Consider the following 16,623-nt stretch of genomic DNA (forward strand, 5'->3'; position numbering starts at 1 on the left):
TGATGCCTAGTTTGAACTTCAGAAAGTTGTCTTCATGACATCTAGATGCCTAAATGCATTGAGTTGCTGCCATGTGATTGGCTGATTAGCAATTTGTATTACCAAGCAATTGAACAGATGTACCTAATAAAGTGGCCGGTGATTGTACATCACCCCTTGTTGAAATGGCTGACTTTAAGTTTCTTTGCTGCATTTAGGGACAGGGTTGCTTTAACAAAATGCCCACTACAGTTTCAGACAAACCTATATTAATGTATGAAAATTATTTTCTGCCACGATAGCGAAGCGTATGATCGATTGATCGGCAGCACTATATCAGAAAATGTCAAGGATGCTGGGGCAGCTTGAAGTTACCTAGCCCCTAGTTACTTAACCCCTTCCTGCATCTCATCAGGCAGCAGCGGTGATTCATATGCCAACGATTAACTATCATGGTTGTGTGGTTTGCTGGGGAGGGGGGTCATTTGCATACATTTGCTACAACAAAATATTTGCACAAATTTTCAGCATGGTCAGGCATTTTAACATGACTCTTTACTCTGGAGTTCCCCTTAAAAAAAAAAGTCATAACATGTATGCAGGTCGTTGATAAATACAGTAATAAACCATATTAAAAGTCAATTTGGAAATGTTTTTAGCCTAGTACACTTGTAAGGTTTCATTAATCAGCTTCCGTGTCTTAGAGATTCAGGTAGAAGCTGCTCTTGCAGCATGCAGTATATTTTACAAGTGACCGGTTTGGTGGGCCTGTGTGTGTGTGGTTGGAAAGCTGTATACTGGGAGGAAATAGGTGGTGACGCTCAGTGTTCTCTGGTCACATACAAACTAGAACAAGGTGCTTTCTCTCACATCCTCGCATATTTGTATCGGTCATTGCCTGATGGTAAATATATAACCTTCATCCAGCACATTTATCATAGATGATAGCATTGAATGTCATGTGAATCCAACTAGAAAACTGAACTTAAAGGGCTGTTTTGTTTTTGACAGGTGTAGCAGAAAATCCGGCTAATTCCCAGCATGTACCGAAGGTATGAATCATCCTTTTACTTACCATCCCTGTCTTTATTCTGAATAAATACTTCATTTAAAGGAGAATCCCAATCAGAAGAATGGAGCAGTTTTGCATAAAGCGGAGAAAAATGCATATAGCAACCTAAAGGGTTTTATCTCCCAAGAAGAAATCTATCGGGGCTCATTTACAGCACAATCTCCATGTTCAGTTTGCAATTCCACACATGCATTTGTATCGCGGGGTGTTTTCAGTTCAGTTTGTTTTTGTGGTGCAATTTTTGGCATTATTTAATACATTTTTTTTTACTGAGTTGCATTTGTGGTGTTTGTGGTGCATTTACATGTGTTCTGGTATGTTTACGTGCAAAAAAATACAGCATGTTGTACTTTTATTAAACACCCATGAAAGCACAGCAATAATGTAAACTAGGTTCGTTGAAAAGCACTTGTTTTACTTTCATATGCATTTGTACTGTGTTTAAAAACATATTTGACTGCATCTATAAACAAGCCCTCAGGCTGAGTTCACACTTGTGCGATGTTAGGCATCGCATGTGATTCACACTGCACTGCTGTGCAGATCACATGCCATGCCTGTGCAATGCAAATTCAGCCATACAGATTTTATGGCTGAATTAGCATCGCATTCGCACCAAAAGTGTACAGGACTCTTTTTGTGGTCCACAATGGAATCGGATTGTGAACACCCATGCGATCAGATTCCAGCTCCATTTGAAAGTTCGCACTGCAATATGCGAATCTGGGGGTGTCAATAACTTTCTATTGACACCCTCAGCAGTTCACATAGGGCAGTATGAACCGTCTGCGAGTTCTATGCGATTCGGTTCACATAGGGCAGTATGAACCGCCTGCGAGTTCTATGCGATGCAGAAACCGGCACTGGAATCGCACTGGTTCCCGCATCATGCTAGTGTGACTGATGTCTTAGTGTTTCTCAGTTTTAAATCATTCTGAGACACATTATAAAAAAACAACATTTTTCCAGGAATTGCCTCGTGTGGGTCATAAGGATCTTTTAATGCGTGTTGTGTCATCTAAACCAATTTTGTGAATAATTACATTGTATTTACTTCAACATATGTTTGCTTTGCCTTTTTAAGAGCCAGTTCATACCAGGAAAGAGCTGTACGTTCCTGTGCGATTCTCATGCGGTTTGAGTGCAGTGCGATTTCAACCTATTCATTTCAATAGGCTAAAATCATGCAGGACCGCACCAAAATAAGTGCATACAATACTTTTAAAAACACACACAGCAAACGAATCGCATGGTGCTACTGTACCATAGGATCCAGAGCAGGCAAAGGCACTGCATGCGCAACCTGGTTTTGGTGTTTTGTTAAGTTAATACTGACACCTGCTGCAGATCACAAGTGCAATGCATTTCTAACCTGGTGTCCCGCACTGCAATCTGGTGTAAACGGGGCCTAAATATGACACATGACACAATTTCTTCCAAAAGAGAGGCATTAAAATTTTAACATAAATTTGGTCTTTTCCGTGACAGAGACTTGCAGTGCATTTTTCCTATAACTGTCAGATCTGTATAGAGAGATATTTGTATAGTATGTTCGTGGGAATGCCTTTCCTCCCTTTTAGCGGATCATTTCCAGATTAGCTACTCTTCCATTTCAAGAAAAATATGTATGTAACATAATTTTTTGTTGTTGTTTTGGTTGGTTCAAGTGATTTTAACAGTTTTTTGTTGAGAGAGAGAGCGAGAGAGAAAAAGAGCGAGAGAAAAAAGCGCGAGAGAGAGAGAGGGGGGGTTAGAGAGAGGGGGTGAGGGAGAGAGAGGGGGGTGATGAGGGGGTGAGAGAGGGAGAGAGAGAGAAAGGGGGGGTGTGAGATAGAGAGAGGGGGGTGAGAGAGAGAGGGAGTGAGAGGGGGGGGAGAGGGGGGGGGAGAGAGAGAGAGAGGGGAGAGAGAGAGAGGGAGTGAGAGAGAGAGGGGGGGTGAGAGAGGGGGTGAGAGAGAGAGGGGGGTGAGAGAGAGAGTGAGGGGTGAGAGAGGGAGAGAAAGAGAAAGAGGGGGTGAAAGAGTGAGGGAGGTGAGAGAGGGAGAGAGAGGGGGGCGAGAGAGAGAGAGAGGGGGGAGAGAGAGGGGGTGAGAGAGAGAGGGGGGGACAGGCGGGGTAAGAGACATAGGTATAGCATGAGGGGTTGCAGGGGTCTCAATTGTGACCCTGCCCATGCTCCAGGGTGCCTGTGCGTCCTCCCTCCTTTGTGCAGTTGTCAGAGCACTGAATGTTATGTGCACTCGGCTCATGTGGTCAGAGGAAGAAGTGCATCCCATGCTCTGTCGCACCCCCCAATACTTCCCGGTCAGTTAGAGTTCAGAGCTGCCAGCAGTGTACATAAGCTGACGGAGAAGTGTTAAACCATTCTATGGTATAAAGACAGAGAGGGGGCCCGGATGTCCTCCGTTGATGGCCAGTGCTAGGAGGAAGCTGAGACCCATATAAAGCTGATCACCAGTAAGCTGCTAAATACTTTGCAACCAGCTGAACTTTGTTGCACTTTCTTTTAGGAGGAACAAGAGTGTCTATGGATGTTACTTGAGCTGATTGTGCTTTATAGCACCATCGCTGCACTTTCTAGCTATCTTTATCTCTCCCTCCTCATATACAGCATCCTGCTGGTCTCTGCTAAGCACGGTGGTATTGTGAGTGACTGTGGAAGTTCTTATATGTGCAAAAGTTTGCTCTTTAATCAGCTGGATCATGCCTGGAGCATTGCTTTAGCTTCCCAGATTACATCTCCCACCTGCTTAAGCGGTTCTAAAACCTCAAGGTTTTTCACCTTAATGCATCCTATGCATTAAGGTAAGTGAAAAACCCTCTCTGCTGCAGAATACCCCCCCCCCCATGCTGCATCCACCTAGGTGAGTATGAGTTGAAAAAAAAATTCCCATACATTTCTTTTAACCATCTTTGGTTGCTCCTTATGCTTTCATTATTCCTGTCTGCTATTTAAATTTTTATCTTGGAGTAGACAAGTATTTATGATTAGGTGGGAGACATTTCTCATGCCTGGCTGTCACATAGTGTTTCATATGCTGTTTGGTTGTCACGGTGCTATCGTTTGCCATTGTGTGCTCTAGGCAGCTGTTGAGATGGGTTCTCATCCATGATGGTAATAATCATGGCCCCTGCGATATAGCACTGTGACCCCACCTTTGGTTGGCTGTGTGTTCACCAGTAACCCACTGCACAGTTCTCAGAGAAGCACCGAGTCCAAGGTCTATTATGCTAGGAACAATGCTTTTTTTTTTGGTGAGCCACCTCCCACCACCGGCCCTGACCAGTACCCACCCTAGAATCTCACCACCTAGTACAGGGCTGCTGTAGTACTAAGAGTCCCAGCATGGGGGCTGGGGAGGAGCTGGGGCTGACTAGAATAAATGCTGGAGCTGTGGTCCCTAGCAACAGTAGTTTCTGGAAACAATACATACCTCCCAATATTTTGAGATGGGAATGAGGGACACCTACTAGCAAACGAATGTAGGCATAGGGCACTCCTCCTGCCACAGCCCCTTAAAGGAGAATTAACCAAAAAAAAAAGGTTCATTAAATCCACAAGGGCTTTTTTTTACCATTACTATTCCTTTATATTGGCTCTTAAAATGTACAAATGCAGCAATTTAGAAATTGGACAAAAGGTTTAGCACTGGGAAACACTTTTTGAAAGATAAAATGTACATTTTATATACAACTATATAGATCAGACCAAAATGAGGGACAAATGAGGAGGAAAGAGGGACAAAGGGACATTGCTCCAAATCAGGGACAGTCCCTCGAAATCAGGGACAGTTGGGATCTATGACAATAGTTTCTAGCAACCAGTCAGATGTCTCCTCCACTCAGAGTGGCTGCTAGAGCTCAGGGCTCCAGGCTTGTGTTGGTTGTCTTTGTGCAGCTTCTGTACATCACCCCAGTGCTGGATTCTATATCCTCTGTGTCTTGGAGTACAGAACTCAGACCCTGGAGCACACTGTGGCTGTATGATCAACCAGTAATTTTTTACCTGAAAAGACAAATGGCTAGGTTGGATTTTTGCACACCGTTGCTGTTGGCTCTTTAAGTGAAGACCAGCCCCAGTTAAATCTGAGCACATAAACATGAACACCTGGCATATAAAGGTATGCATCCATATATGGGGGGTAGCAGATAACCACATAAACATACACACTTGGCAAGTAAGTGTTGAGAGCAAAAAACATATGCATTAGGCCTATATAAATATGCATGGTTAAATAGGAGTATCTGAGCACAAAATCGTGCACACTTGGCCAATAAGGATATGCATGTTTATATAGAGGTTTCTGATGACAGCATAAACATGTGCATTTGGCCTATAAGAGTATGCATGTTTATATAGGGGTGTCTGATAAGCACAAAAACATGCACACTTGGCCAGTAAGGGCATGCTTATTTATATAGAGGTATGTGATAAGGGCATAAACATGTACATTTGGCCTATAAGAGTATTCATGTTAGTATACTCTAGGTGTATCTCATGAGCTCAAAAACATGCACACTTGGCCAGTCTATGTGACAGCACTAACCAGTCAGAATCCCCCTGGTCCTCAAAGTGCAGTCAGAGAATGTCAGGGATTTCAAATCTCTGGACTGCTGGCAGCTCGGAAACCCTGGAGGTAAGTACAGCAAGCTCCAGGGTGGTGGGGGAGGGTTTCCAGCATTCACATTTACAGTTTTTCTGTAAAGGTGAACTAACACTTTAGGTGATTACATTTATTGGCTAATGAAGTTGTTAATAATGCAAGCTTTCAGGATTCCTTAGGTCCCTTCATTAGGCTTTATACAACCTGAGGGAGGGGATCTAAGGAATCCTGAAATTTCTGTTTGAAGAATGTTATTCAGTAGGGGTTTGAAATAAATTACTTTTTATAAATTTCATCGAGAACTCCATGTGGCTCACGACACGAGCTATTGGTGGATGATAGCTGTTGTAGAGCATACAACTCCAAGCTGAGTGTAGAGTGTCTGTGGCACCCTCCCCCTACACTTATTAAATACTCATTAAGTCTAGGTATAGGTATTCAAAAGAATTGACAAGACAAAAATGTAAAAGAAGACACCTCCAGCTACATCCCCGTAGAAAACTATACCAGCACCTCAGGGATTAAACTATAATCAACCATATAGGTGTGTTCCTCTGAATTGGATTAGCCATACAAAAAGGGGGGAAAAAGGGGGTTTCCCAAAGAATTCTTCAAAAAGGAACTGTCGGGATAGGAAGGGGATGGGGGGAAGAAGGGGAGGGAACAGGTGAAATGGAGTAGGGGAAATAGAAAAGAAAGGGAAAAGGGAACAAGAGGGAAACAGGGAAAGAAGTCAGAGGATAGGGAGGGAGGTGGGGGTGGGGGAGAAAAGGGTAATAGGGGAGAGGGTGAGAAAAGGAAGGGGAACAAAGGAGAGGGAAGGAAAGGGAAAACAGAGAAGATAGAGGAGGGTACCAACAGGATAGAGAGAGGAAAAGGATAAGGGATATTAGGGTTCATGAAACACTGACAAGTTGCATTCGTTATTGAGTCCCAAAGGCTGCATATTATTAAGATTGAAAATCCACATCTTCTCTTTTTGATAGAGAATTCTATCAAAGTCTCCTCTTCTTGCTGGCAGGTTCAATTTATAGATTCCCTTAAATAGGAGTCCCTTAAGTTCACTATTGTGAAATCTAATAAAATGGAGAGCAAGGGGACTCTCATCGTTTTTTTTTTGTTTTTTGAGGATAGTCTGGATGTGTTCGCCAATTCTGACTCTAAGTGGTCTTTTAGTCTTGCCGACATAAATTTTGCCACATGGGCAAGTTAGTATGTAGACAGCCCGAGCGGTAGAGCAGTTGATGAAGTTGTTTATTTTAAACTTCTTTTTACCGTCAGAGCTGGCGAACAGAGCTGGGGGTGAGAGAGAGAAAGGGGGATGAGAGAGAGAGAGGGGGGTGAGAGAGAGAAAGGGGGATGAGAGAGAGAGAGGGGGGTAAGAGAGAGGGGGGGTGAGAGAGAGAGCGAGAGAGAGGGGGGTGATTGAGAGAGAGAGTGAGGGAGAATATCTCTCTTTAACTAAAAAATAAAATATATAACGAATCAACATTTAAACATTACTTTTTGGGTCATTGAAATTTTTTGGTTTGGCTGTTTATAGATTGCTGAAAGACTTTGTGATGTGAGACAAGTCCTTATTTCTGCTTAAGGGCCCTTTCACACGGGCAGACTGATCGAGTCTGCCTGTCAGCTATTTAGGCGGACCCAATCGAACCATCTATTGCCCTTTATGGAGCCGCAGATGTAAACGGACATGTCCGCTGGCTGGCTGGTGACCCAAACAATGCCGCAAGTGGCTTCGATTGAGTCTCGGATCTAATAACCCGGAAGTGATGTCATGACATCACCTCCGGATTACTGGAGCCTAAAAGGTACCAGATTTTAAAAAATTACAGTATTCAAAACAGCCAAACTTGCGTTTTGAATCCTTTTAAGTGCAAAGGATGGATTTGGGGTCTTATAGACCCCAGCTCCCTCCATAGAGAGTACCTGTCACTGACTATAAAGAGTATCTGTCACTGACTATTACTGTCAGAAGGGATGTTTATATTCCTTGTGACAGCAATAAAAGTGATCAAAAAAATATAAATTAAAGGCACAGTGTAAAAAAAAATAAAATAAATTAAATAAGGAAAAAAAAAAGTAAACTGCCCCATCCCTCCGTGCTCGCGCGCAGAAGCAAATGCATACGTAAGTCACGTCCGCAACTGTAAACAATGTTCAAACCACACATGTGAGATATCGCTGCGATCATTAGAGTGAGAGCAATAATTCTAGTACTAGACCTCCAAACTGTTAACTGTTAAAATGTTTTAAAGCGTTGTATATGGAGATTTTTAAGTACCAGTAACGTAGTTTGTTGCCATTTCATGTGCGATTTTAAAGCATGACATGTTAGGCGTAACATCATTATTCACATCATACAAAAAAATTGGGCTAACATTACTGTTTTTTTTTTAATTCATGAAAGTGTATTTCTTCGACAAAAAATTGCATTTGAAAGACCGCTGCGCAAATACAGTGTGACATAAAATATTCCATCTATTGCCATTTTATTATATATATATATATATATATACAATATCTCACAAAAGTGAGTGCACCCCTCACATTTTTATAATTATTTTATTCTATCTTCTCATGTGACACACTGAAGAAATGACACTTTGCTACAATGTAAAGTAGTGAGTGGACAGCTTGTATAACAGTGTAAATTTGCTGTTCCCTCAAAATAACCCAACACACAACCATTAATGACTAAACCGCTGGCAACAAAAGTGAGTACACCCCTAAGTGAAAATGTCCAAATTGGGCCCAATTATCCATTTTCCTTCCCCGGTGTCATGTGACTCATTAGTGTTACAAGGTCTCAGGTGTGAATGTGGAGCAGCTGTGTAAATTTGGTGTTATTGCTCTCACTGTCTCATACTGATCACTGGAAGTTTAACATGGCACCTCAAGGCAAAGAACTCTCTGAGGATCTGAAAAAAAAGAATTGTTGCTCTACATAAAGATGGCCTAGGCTATAAGAAGATTGCTAAGACCCTAAAATTGAGCTGCAGCACGGTGGCTAAGACCATACAGCGGTTTAACAGGACAGGTTCCACTCAGAACAGGCCTCGCCATGGTCGACCAAAGAAGTTGAGTGCACAGGCTCAGCATCATATCCAGAGGTTGTCTTTGGGAAATAGACGTTTGAGTGCTGCCAGCATAGCTGCAGAGGTTGAAGGGGTGGGGGGTCAGCCTGTCAGTGCGCAGACCATTCGCTGCATCAAATGGGTCTGCATGACTATTGTCCCAGAATGAAGCCTCTTCTAAAGATGATGCACAAGAAAGCCCGCAAACAGTATATTGAAGACGAGCAGACTAAGGACATGAATTACTGGAACCATTTCCTGTGGTCTGATGAGACCAAGATAAACGTATTTGGTTCAGATGGTGTCAAGCGTGTGGTACCAACCAGGTGAGGAGTACAAAGACAAGTATGTCTTGCCTACAGTCAAGCATGGTAGTGGGGTGTCATGGTCTGGGGCTGCATGAGTGCTGCCGGCATTGGGGATCTACAGTTCATTGAGGGAACCATGAATGCCAACAATTACTGTGACATACTGAAGCAGAGCATAATTTCTCCCTTCAGAGACTGGGCCGCAGGGCAGTATTCCAACATAATAACGACCCCAAACACACCTCCAAGACGACCACTGCCTTCCTAAAGAAGCTGAGGGTAAAGGTGATGGACTGGCCAAGCATGTCTCCAGACCTAATCCCTATTGAGCATCTGTGGGGCATTCTGAAATGGAAGGTGGAGGAGCGCAAGGTCTCTAACATCCACCAAATAAATAAATAAAATAAATAAGAAAAAAAAAAGAAGGGACGGCAAATTTACACTGTTATACAAGCTGTGCACTCACTACTTTACATTGTAGCAAAGTGTCATTTCTTCAGTGTTGTCACATGAAAAGATATAATAAAATATTTACAGAAATGTGAGGGGTGTACTCACTTTTGGGAGTTCTAAGTAATTATCTAGCAAAAAATACAGATTTTTAACTTTTAAGCAATAAGTGTCAGAAAAAGGCTTAGGCATGAAGGGGTTAAAGTAGATCTGCCATGAGGGAAATATGTGGTATGTCATTGCTGGCCTCCTTAGGTATAATGTATAGTTTCAAGAACATGTCTGACTCACAGACCTAGAACAAGAATGCAGTAAATGAAAGCCATTATCAAGTCAGAATTCCTTATCCGTATACATGTTCCATATCGTCAAAGCATCACTATAACATGGACTAACGTTTTCAGAAAGAGAAGACAGCAATATATCATCACACATTTCTTTTATGATAGGTTTGCTTTAAAGAGGACAAAACAATCCAGTAATGAAGTATGTAAACGCTATAGATACAGATAAACAATATGCCCACTCAACCACATGAAGTAAAACACTAGCATGCCTTGCCAGGTGGTAGGTTTGCCACTTCACCCATTTACAACTTAACACTAGGGATAAGCAGTGCGATTTCAGCTGTATTGATTTCACTGGAGGTGAAACTGAAATTTTGCAGAAGTGGAAAACCTTAGTTTCACTTGAGCTGCTAAGCCACATTTTTCTTGAAAAAATCTTTTTTTGGGGGGGAGGGTTGGGAACAGGATTATTTGGGGTTTTGGGGCATGGTATTTAGGGTAGTTTTGTTTCATTTTGTATTTTTTTTTAATCTATTTTTTTTTCCAAATTTCATCAATCATTATTTTGTATACTATTGCTGTACATATTGCTGTAACTTTTTTACTATTTTATTTCTTTCTCTGAAAAAATGTAAAATAATAAGGCTAACGAGGGGCGATTTTTTCGCATAAGTACCTGTCCATAATAGTTGGAAAGAGTTCCTGTAACCTTCGGGAGCCATTTAGACCTCAGTGCACCTTTAAAGACCAGCAAAAACCACCTAAGTTCACCTTTTATAACATGTCATATGTTACACCTGTATTCAGGATGTAACATGTTACCGCTGCAGTTACCCCCATGCATCTGCCCCAGCCCCCCCTCCCTTTAGTCCCCGCTGTGACAGCAGGCCTAGGGTCTTCTCCCAGTACCTGCTGTCACAATTTTAAAAAAGACGTGGCCGCGTTTGGCTCCTCCAACCCAACTGCGTCATTCATTTACAGAGTTCGGTGAATGTGAGAACTACAAGTACCGACAGCCTCTGTGGCTGTCAACTTGTAGTTTTCACTTAACTATGAGGGCGCTGTTGAGCGCTCTAGGTAGTTCATTAATGCTTCTGTCAGTATGTAACTGTTCATACAAGGTACGAGCAGACAGCTTACATTGACAGTCTGCAAAAGCCATGCATTGCACCCGTGATCTACAGATTGCGGGTACAATGCTCTGCAGGCTCAGAGTAAAACAAAATAATAAACGCACATTTTTTATCTGCAAAAAGATGTGCATTTATTTTTATTTTTTTAAAGGTGAACTTATCCTCAATACAGTGCACTTACACCCCCTTCCTGCCCAGACCAATTTTCAGCTTTCAGTGCTCTCACACTTTGAATGACAATTACTCAGTCATGCAACGCTGTACCCATATGAAATTTGCGTCTTTTTTTTTAACACAAATAGTGCTTTCTTTTGGTGGTATTTAATCACTAGTGTTTTTTTTATTTTTTGTGCTATAAATAAAAAAAGACCGTAAATTTTGTGAAAAAATGCCCTTTTCTTTGTTTCTGTCATAACATTTTGCAAATTAGTAATTTTTCTTCATAAATTTTGGCCAAAATTTTTACTGCTACATAGCTTTGGTAAAAATAACCCAAATTAGTGTATATTATTTCTTTTTTGTGAAAGTTAAGGAGTCTACAAACTATGGTGCCAATCACTGAAAATTGATCACATCTGATCAGGCCTTCAGTACTTCAGATGTATTTCTTGAGACACTAACAAGTCAGGAAAGTACAAATGCCCCCCAAATGACCACTTTTTAGAAAGTAGACATTCCAGGGTATTAAGTAAGTAGCATGGTGAGTTTTTTAAGTTTTAATTTTTTCCCACAATTCTTTGCAAAATGAAGATTTTTTTTTCTTACAAAATTGTCATATTATCAGGTTATTTCTCACACACAGCATATGCATACAACGAATTACACCCCAAAATACATTCTGTTACTCTTCCCAAATATGGCGATACCACATGTGTGAGACTTATACTGGCCACATACAAAGGCCCAACATTGAAGTAGTACCTTCAGGCGTTCTACAAGCATAAATGACACATCTCATTTCCCAGCCACCTATTACATTTTGAAGGCTCTGGAGCACCAGCACAATGGAATTGCCCACAAAATGACCCCATTTTGGAAAGTAAACACCCCAATGTATAATCTATGAGGCATAATGAGTCTTTTGAATAGTTCATTTTTTTCCAGAATTTTTTGGAAAATGTGGGAAAAAAAATGAAAACACATTTTTTTTACACAAAGTTGTCAATTTATAAGATATTTCTAACACATAGCATTAATATAGCAAAAATTACACCCCAAAATACATTCTGCTACTCTTCCCGAGTATGGCGATACCACATGTGTGAAACTTTTGCACAGCCTGGCCACATACAGAGGCCCAACATTGAAGTAGTACCTTCAGGCGTTCTAGGAGCATAAATTACACATCTCATTTCATTCCTACCTATCACACTTTTGAAGGTCCTTGAGCACCAGGACAGTGGAATTACCCACAAAATGCCCCCATTTTGGAAAGCAAGCACCCCAATGTATATTCTATGAGGCATGGGCTGCAAATAGGTACTTGTGTACTCTGATGGGCTGCAGATAGGTACTCGGGTACTCTGATGGGCTGGAGACAGGTACTCAGGTAACTTGATGAGCTGCAGACAGGTACTCGGTTACTCTGATGGGCTGGTGACAGGTACTCGGTTACTCAGATGGGCTGGTGACAGGTACTCGGGTACTCTGATGGGCTGGTGACAGGTACTCGGGTACTCTGATGCGATGGTGACAGGTACTCGGGTACTCTGATGGCCTGGTGACAGGTACTCGGCTACTCTGATGGGCTACAGATAGGTACTCGGGTACTCTGATGGGCTGGTGACTGGTATTCGGGTACTCTGAAGGGCGGTGACAGGTACTCAGGTACTCGGTACTCATATGAACTGTGACAGGTACTCAGGTACTCAGATGGACTGTGACAGATACTCGGGTACTCAGATGAACTGTGACAGGTACTCGGGTACTCAGATGAACTGTGACAGGTACTCAGGTACTCAGATGAACTGTGACAGGTACTCGGGTACTCAGATGGACTGTGACAGGTACTCAGGTACTCTGGTACTCATATGGACTGTGACAGGTACTTAGGTACTTGGGTACTCAGATGAACTGTGACAGGTACTCGGGTACTCAGATGGACCGTGACAGGTACTTGGGTACTCAGATGGACTGTAACAGGTACTCGGGTACTCAAATGAACTGTGACTGGTACTCAGATAAACTGTGACAGGTACTTTGATGGGTGGTGACAGGTACTTTGATGGGTGGTCCTCTTTATTGGGGGGGCAATCAGTGTGTTGGTGTACACTGTAAGCGGTAACGAGATGTTACCACAATCTCCTTCTCACACACGATCGGTGTGTGAGGAGGAGAACCCAGTAACATCTCGTTACCGCTCTATGTTTACATTTAGTGATCGGCTGTGAAAGAATCACAACCAATCATGTGGTAAACAGCCGCCAGCCAATTGCTGTTTTTCCAGCGTTGGTGACGAGCAGTGTTCCTGGAAACACGCAGCCACCAACGTGCACACGCAGCACGCTTGCGATTGTGCGCATGTGCCGTGCAAAGTGCGGCAGTACCATCTGTGATTGGCCGTGACTTCATCACAGCCGATCACGTGGTAAACAGCCATGCCCAATAGCTGTTTACCCCCTTCGGTGGCGAGCAGTGTCTTCGTGACACGCCGCCACCGAAGGTACAGGGCTGCGCACAGACGATCGCGTGCATGCCCTGTTTAAATGGACGGACATTGGGTTTAGGTACTTCTCCTGTAATTCCAATGCATTTCATAAAATTTTTAAATTTTCCTCAACTTTCCTAATTTTTGTTACATAGTGCCATACTACCGTGTTGCAATCGCGTGCACTGCACGGCAATCATGGGTTTAAATCAGGTGGTGAGGAGGCAACATATTGCCTCCTCGCCACCAGTCAAACTTATGAAAATGGAAGCGGCCTCCAGCGGTGACAGCGCATCGCTAGAATTCTTCGTTTTCAGGTAAGTTTCACATAATGTGCTAGTATGTGATGCATACTAGCACATCATGCCTTTACCTTTCAGGTCAAAAAACAACAAAAAATCACCCAGCAGTTTACTACCGCATTAAAGTGTATGTACAGCCAAAGCTTTCTTTCCTTTAGCTTTGGGTAGAGTGGGGAGCGTCAGAACTGTTGGTTTTTTATTGCTTTCTGTTTTGCCACTGGGTTGTTTCACCTTCTCTATTTATTCTGGTGACCAAAGTTAACAAGACAGAATGTGATGGGAATTCCACACTTTTAAAGCTGTCACTGGAATAGCAGGTGAGGGTAAGTTTTCCAATAGGGACACCTGTTCTGGTGACAACAATCAAAGAGAAGATTTCCCCTGACTGTGGAGATTTTCTCTCACTTCCTGTTATGTCTCCAGAATAGGAAGTGAAGAGAAATATGCCTAATTGGACTCTAATAGCAAATAAATTAACCATTGAGGGTTTTAACTCTTGAATAAGTGTATACATACACTTCAGGGCAGCCTTTTTCAACCAGGCTGCCCAGACACCCTGGGGTGCCTTTGGGGTTCCTAAGAATGCCTAAAAATTGCCCACAGTTTGTATACAAGACAGCTGGTGGATCAAGTCTGACTTTTAATTACACAAAGCAACAGGTTTTCATTGTTCACTGTTACAACCTTCTAGCTGCCAGCATCCTAACAACCAAAGATGTTATTGGTTGATAAGAAGGACTCTTAGGTCCTTTACAGCATCCTTGTTTATCCCTCCCTTTCCCCTCTCCTTCAGCACTGGGGTCCCATTGGCTGAGTGAGGGAGAAAAACTAAGGAAGATGAGAATTGCTGGAATACAGGTCAGTACCAATGCAAAAAGGTGTGTTTGCTTTGGAAGAATAAATCTCTAATGTGGGGTGTCCTATGTGTGTGGACGTTTCTGTATTATTTAAACTATTGGTTCAATTTTTTACATTTTGGAATGGGGTGCATTGAGAATGTGCAGATTTTTAAAGGGTGCCTTGACTGAAAAATGGTTGAGAAACATTGCTTTAGGGTATAGCGAATACAATCAAAGTGTGTATAGTTCATTTTTAAAAATGCAAGGAAATATGATGAAAAGAGACTTGGTACATGTAAGAGAGACTCAACTCGATTTTGCGATTTCTTGATAAAGCCATTTTTTATCTCTATGCAACATGAGTGGTAAGATATGATCATTGTAATGGATATTATCGCATACAAAGATGTTTGATTGTCAGAAGTCACATCTTTGTCATAGATACTCTTTATCCACAGAGGCCTCTGCAAAGGTCACATACAGCAACCACGTATATGTTCCTAAAATAGAAATCATACATCTCCAGCCTTATTAAGTATATAATAAGAACCTTTTATATACTGAAAAAGCCTTTTTGAAAAAAAAAAAAAAATCACCAGCTCCAAATACTGTAGTTGTTGACTTTTAATAAAAGGACACTTACCTATCCAATGATCCAATGCTGTCCCCACACAGGTCAGTTCTTCACCGATCTTCGGATCTCAGGCGTTGGCATGTTTTCTGTGGGGAGCCGGCTGTGACTCCTTGCGGCTTCAGAGCCAGCTTCTCACTGTGCATGTACAAGCCATGCTGCACTGTATGAATGGTCTCACAGCCTGCTGGTACCTGTGATGTGTCCCAGAAGGCTGCAGGCAGGAAGGGGGGCTGAACTTCTGGTGGAACCATCTAGGTCAGGGATATGCAATTAGCGGACCTCCAGCTGTTGCAGAACTACAAGTCCCATGAGGCATAGCAAGACTCTTGACAGCCACAAGCATGATACCCAGAGGCAGAGGCATGATGGGACTTGTAGTTTTGCAACAGCTGGAGGTGCGCTAGTTGCATATCCCTGATCTAAGTGATCCCACCAGAAGTGAGAGCGGGTACCTACCAAAACTAAGTACTCACTTCATTCCAAAAAATAAAAATGCCCAAAATTGTTAGAGGAGGGTGGGAGGAGGACTTAAAGTGGAACTTCTCTTCTAGGATAGTTCTTTATCCACTTAAGGACCAGAAGGATTTGCCCCCTTAATAATGACCAGACCATTTTTTGCAATACGGAACTGCATCGCTTTAACTGACAATTGCCCAGTCGTGCGACGTTGTACCTAAACAAAATGTATGTTTTTTTTTTTACTTTCAATATTTGTTATTTTTATTAAACAAAGTCAATAGTACAATTGCATAATAGGGGGGAATAAACTGACGTAAGTTTGAGTGTTACAAAACCAGGAATTATATGTGAAATAAAATACCCTGAGTACTATAGGTACAAAGGAAGAGCGAGTCAGAGATGTTTATTTCTTTTTTCCATGTATTTCTTTTTTTTGTTTAGTGTAAGGGTTAAAACACATAAGAACATTTTTTAAAAGATCCTGATTTACTAAAGGAGTTGAGAATGTTAACACAAAAAACAAAGGTTCACTTCAGTTAGCCAGTCTTGTGAAGATGTAATAAGTAAACTAGAATTTCCTTTTCACATGATTGGATAAATAAAGTCTTTTTGTGTGAACATTCTTAACTCCTTTGATGAACTAGCCTCAATTATTTATTTGTAAATAACTTGGCCAAACTCTATGACAGAAAAATAATTTTGGTCAGGATAGCACCATGACAGCAAAGGTGTCCAGTATGTCCCCTTTGTTTTGCATGCCTTGCCCTTCCATTTGCTGCACCTTGCTGCAAAGGCCAGTTATAGGTGAGGGCAGTGGCCATTTGTTTGT

General features: G+C 42.0%; 1 protein-coding gene across 4 annotated transcripts in view; it reads left to right on the forward strand.

The window, feature by feature from the left end:
- Positions 1-558: 558 nt before the first annotated feature.
- The window catches only part of CLNK (cytokine dependent hematopoietic cell linker), a 258,741-nt gene continuing 242,676 nt past the window's right edge, over positions 559-16,623 (forward strand). For all 4 annotated transcript variants that reach the window (XM_073610079.1, XM_073610087.1, XM_073610055.1 and 1 more), the window contains exons 1-2: positions 559-883; positions 991-1,031. In XM_073610079.1, the coding sequence (XP_073466180.1) occupies positions 1,021-1,031 (11 nt within the window). In that variant the 5' untranslated portion in view covers positions 559-883; positions 991-1,020. The remainder of the gene's footprint in view (positions 884-990; positions 1,032-16,623) is intronic.

This window comes from Aquarana catesbeiana, linkage group LG01, assembly GCF_042186555.1.
Source record: "Aquarana catesbeiana isolate 2022-GZ linkage group LG01, ASM4218655v1, whole genome shotgun sequence".
NCBI classification, from domain to species: Eukaryota; Metazoa; Chordata; class Amphibia; order Anura; family Ranidae; genus Aquarana; species Aquarana catesbeiana.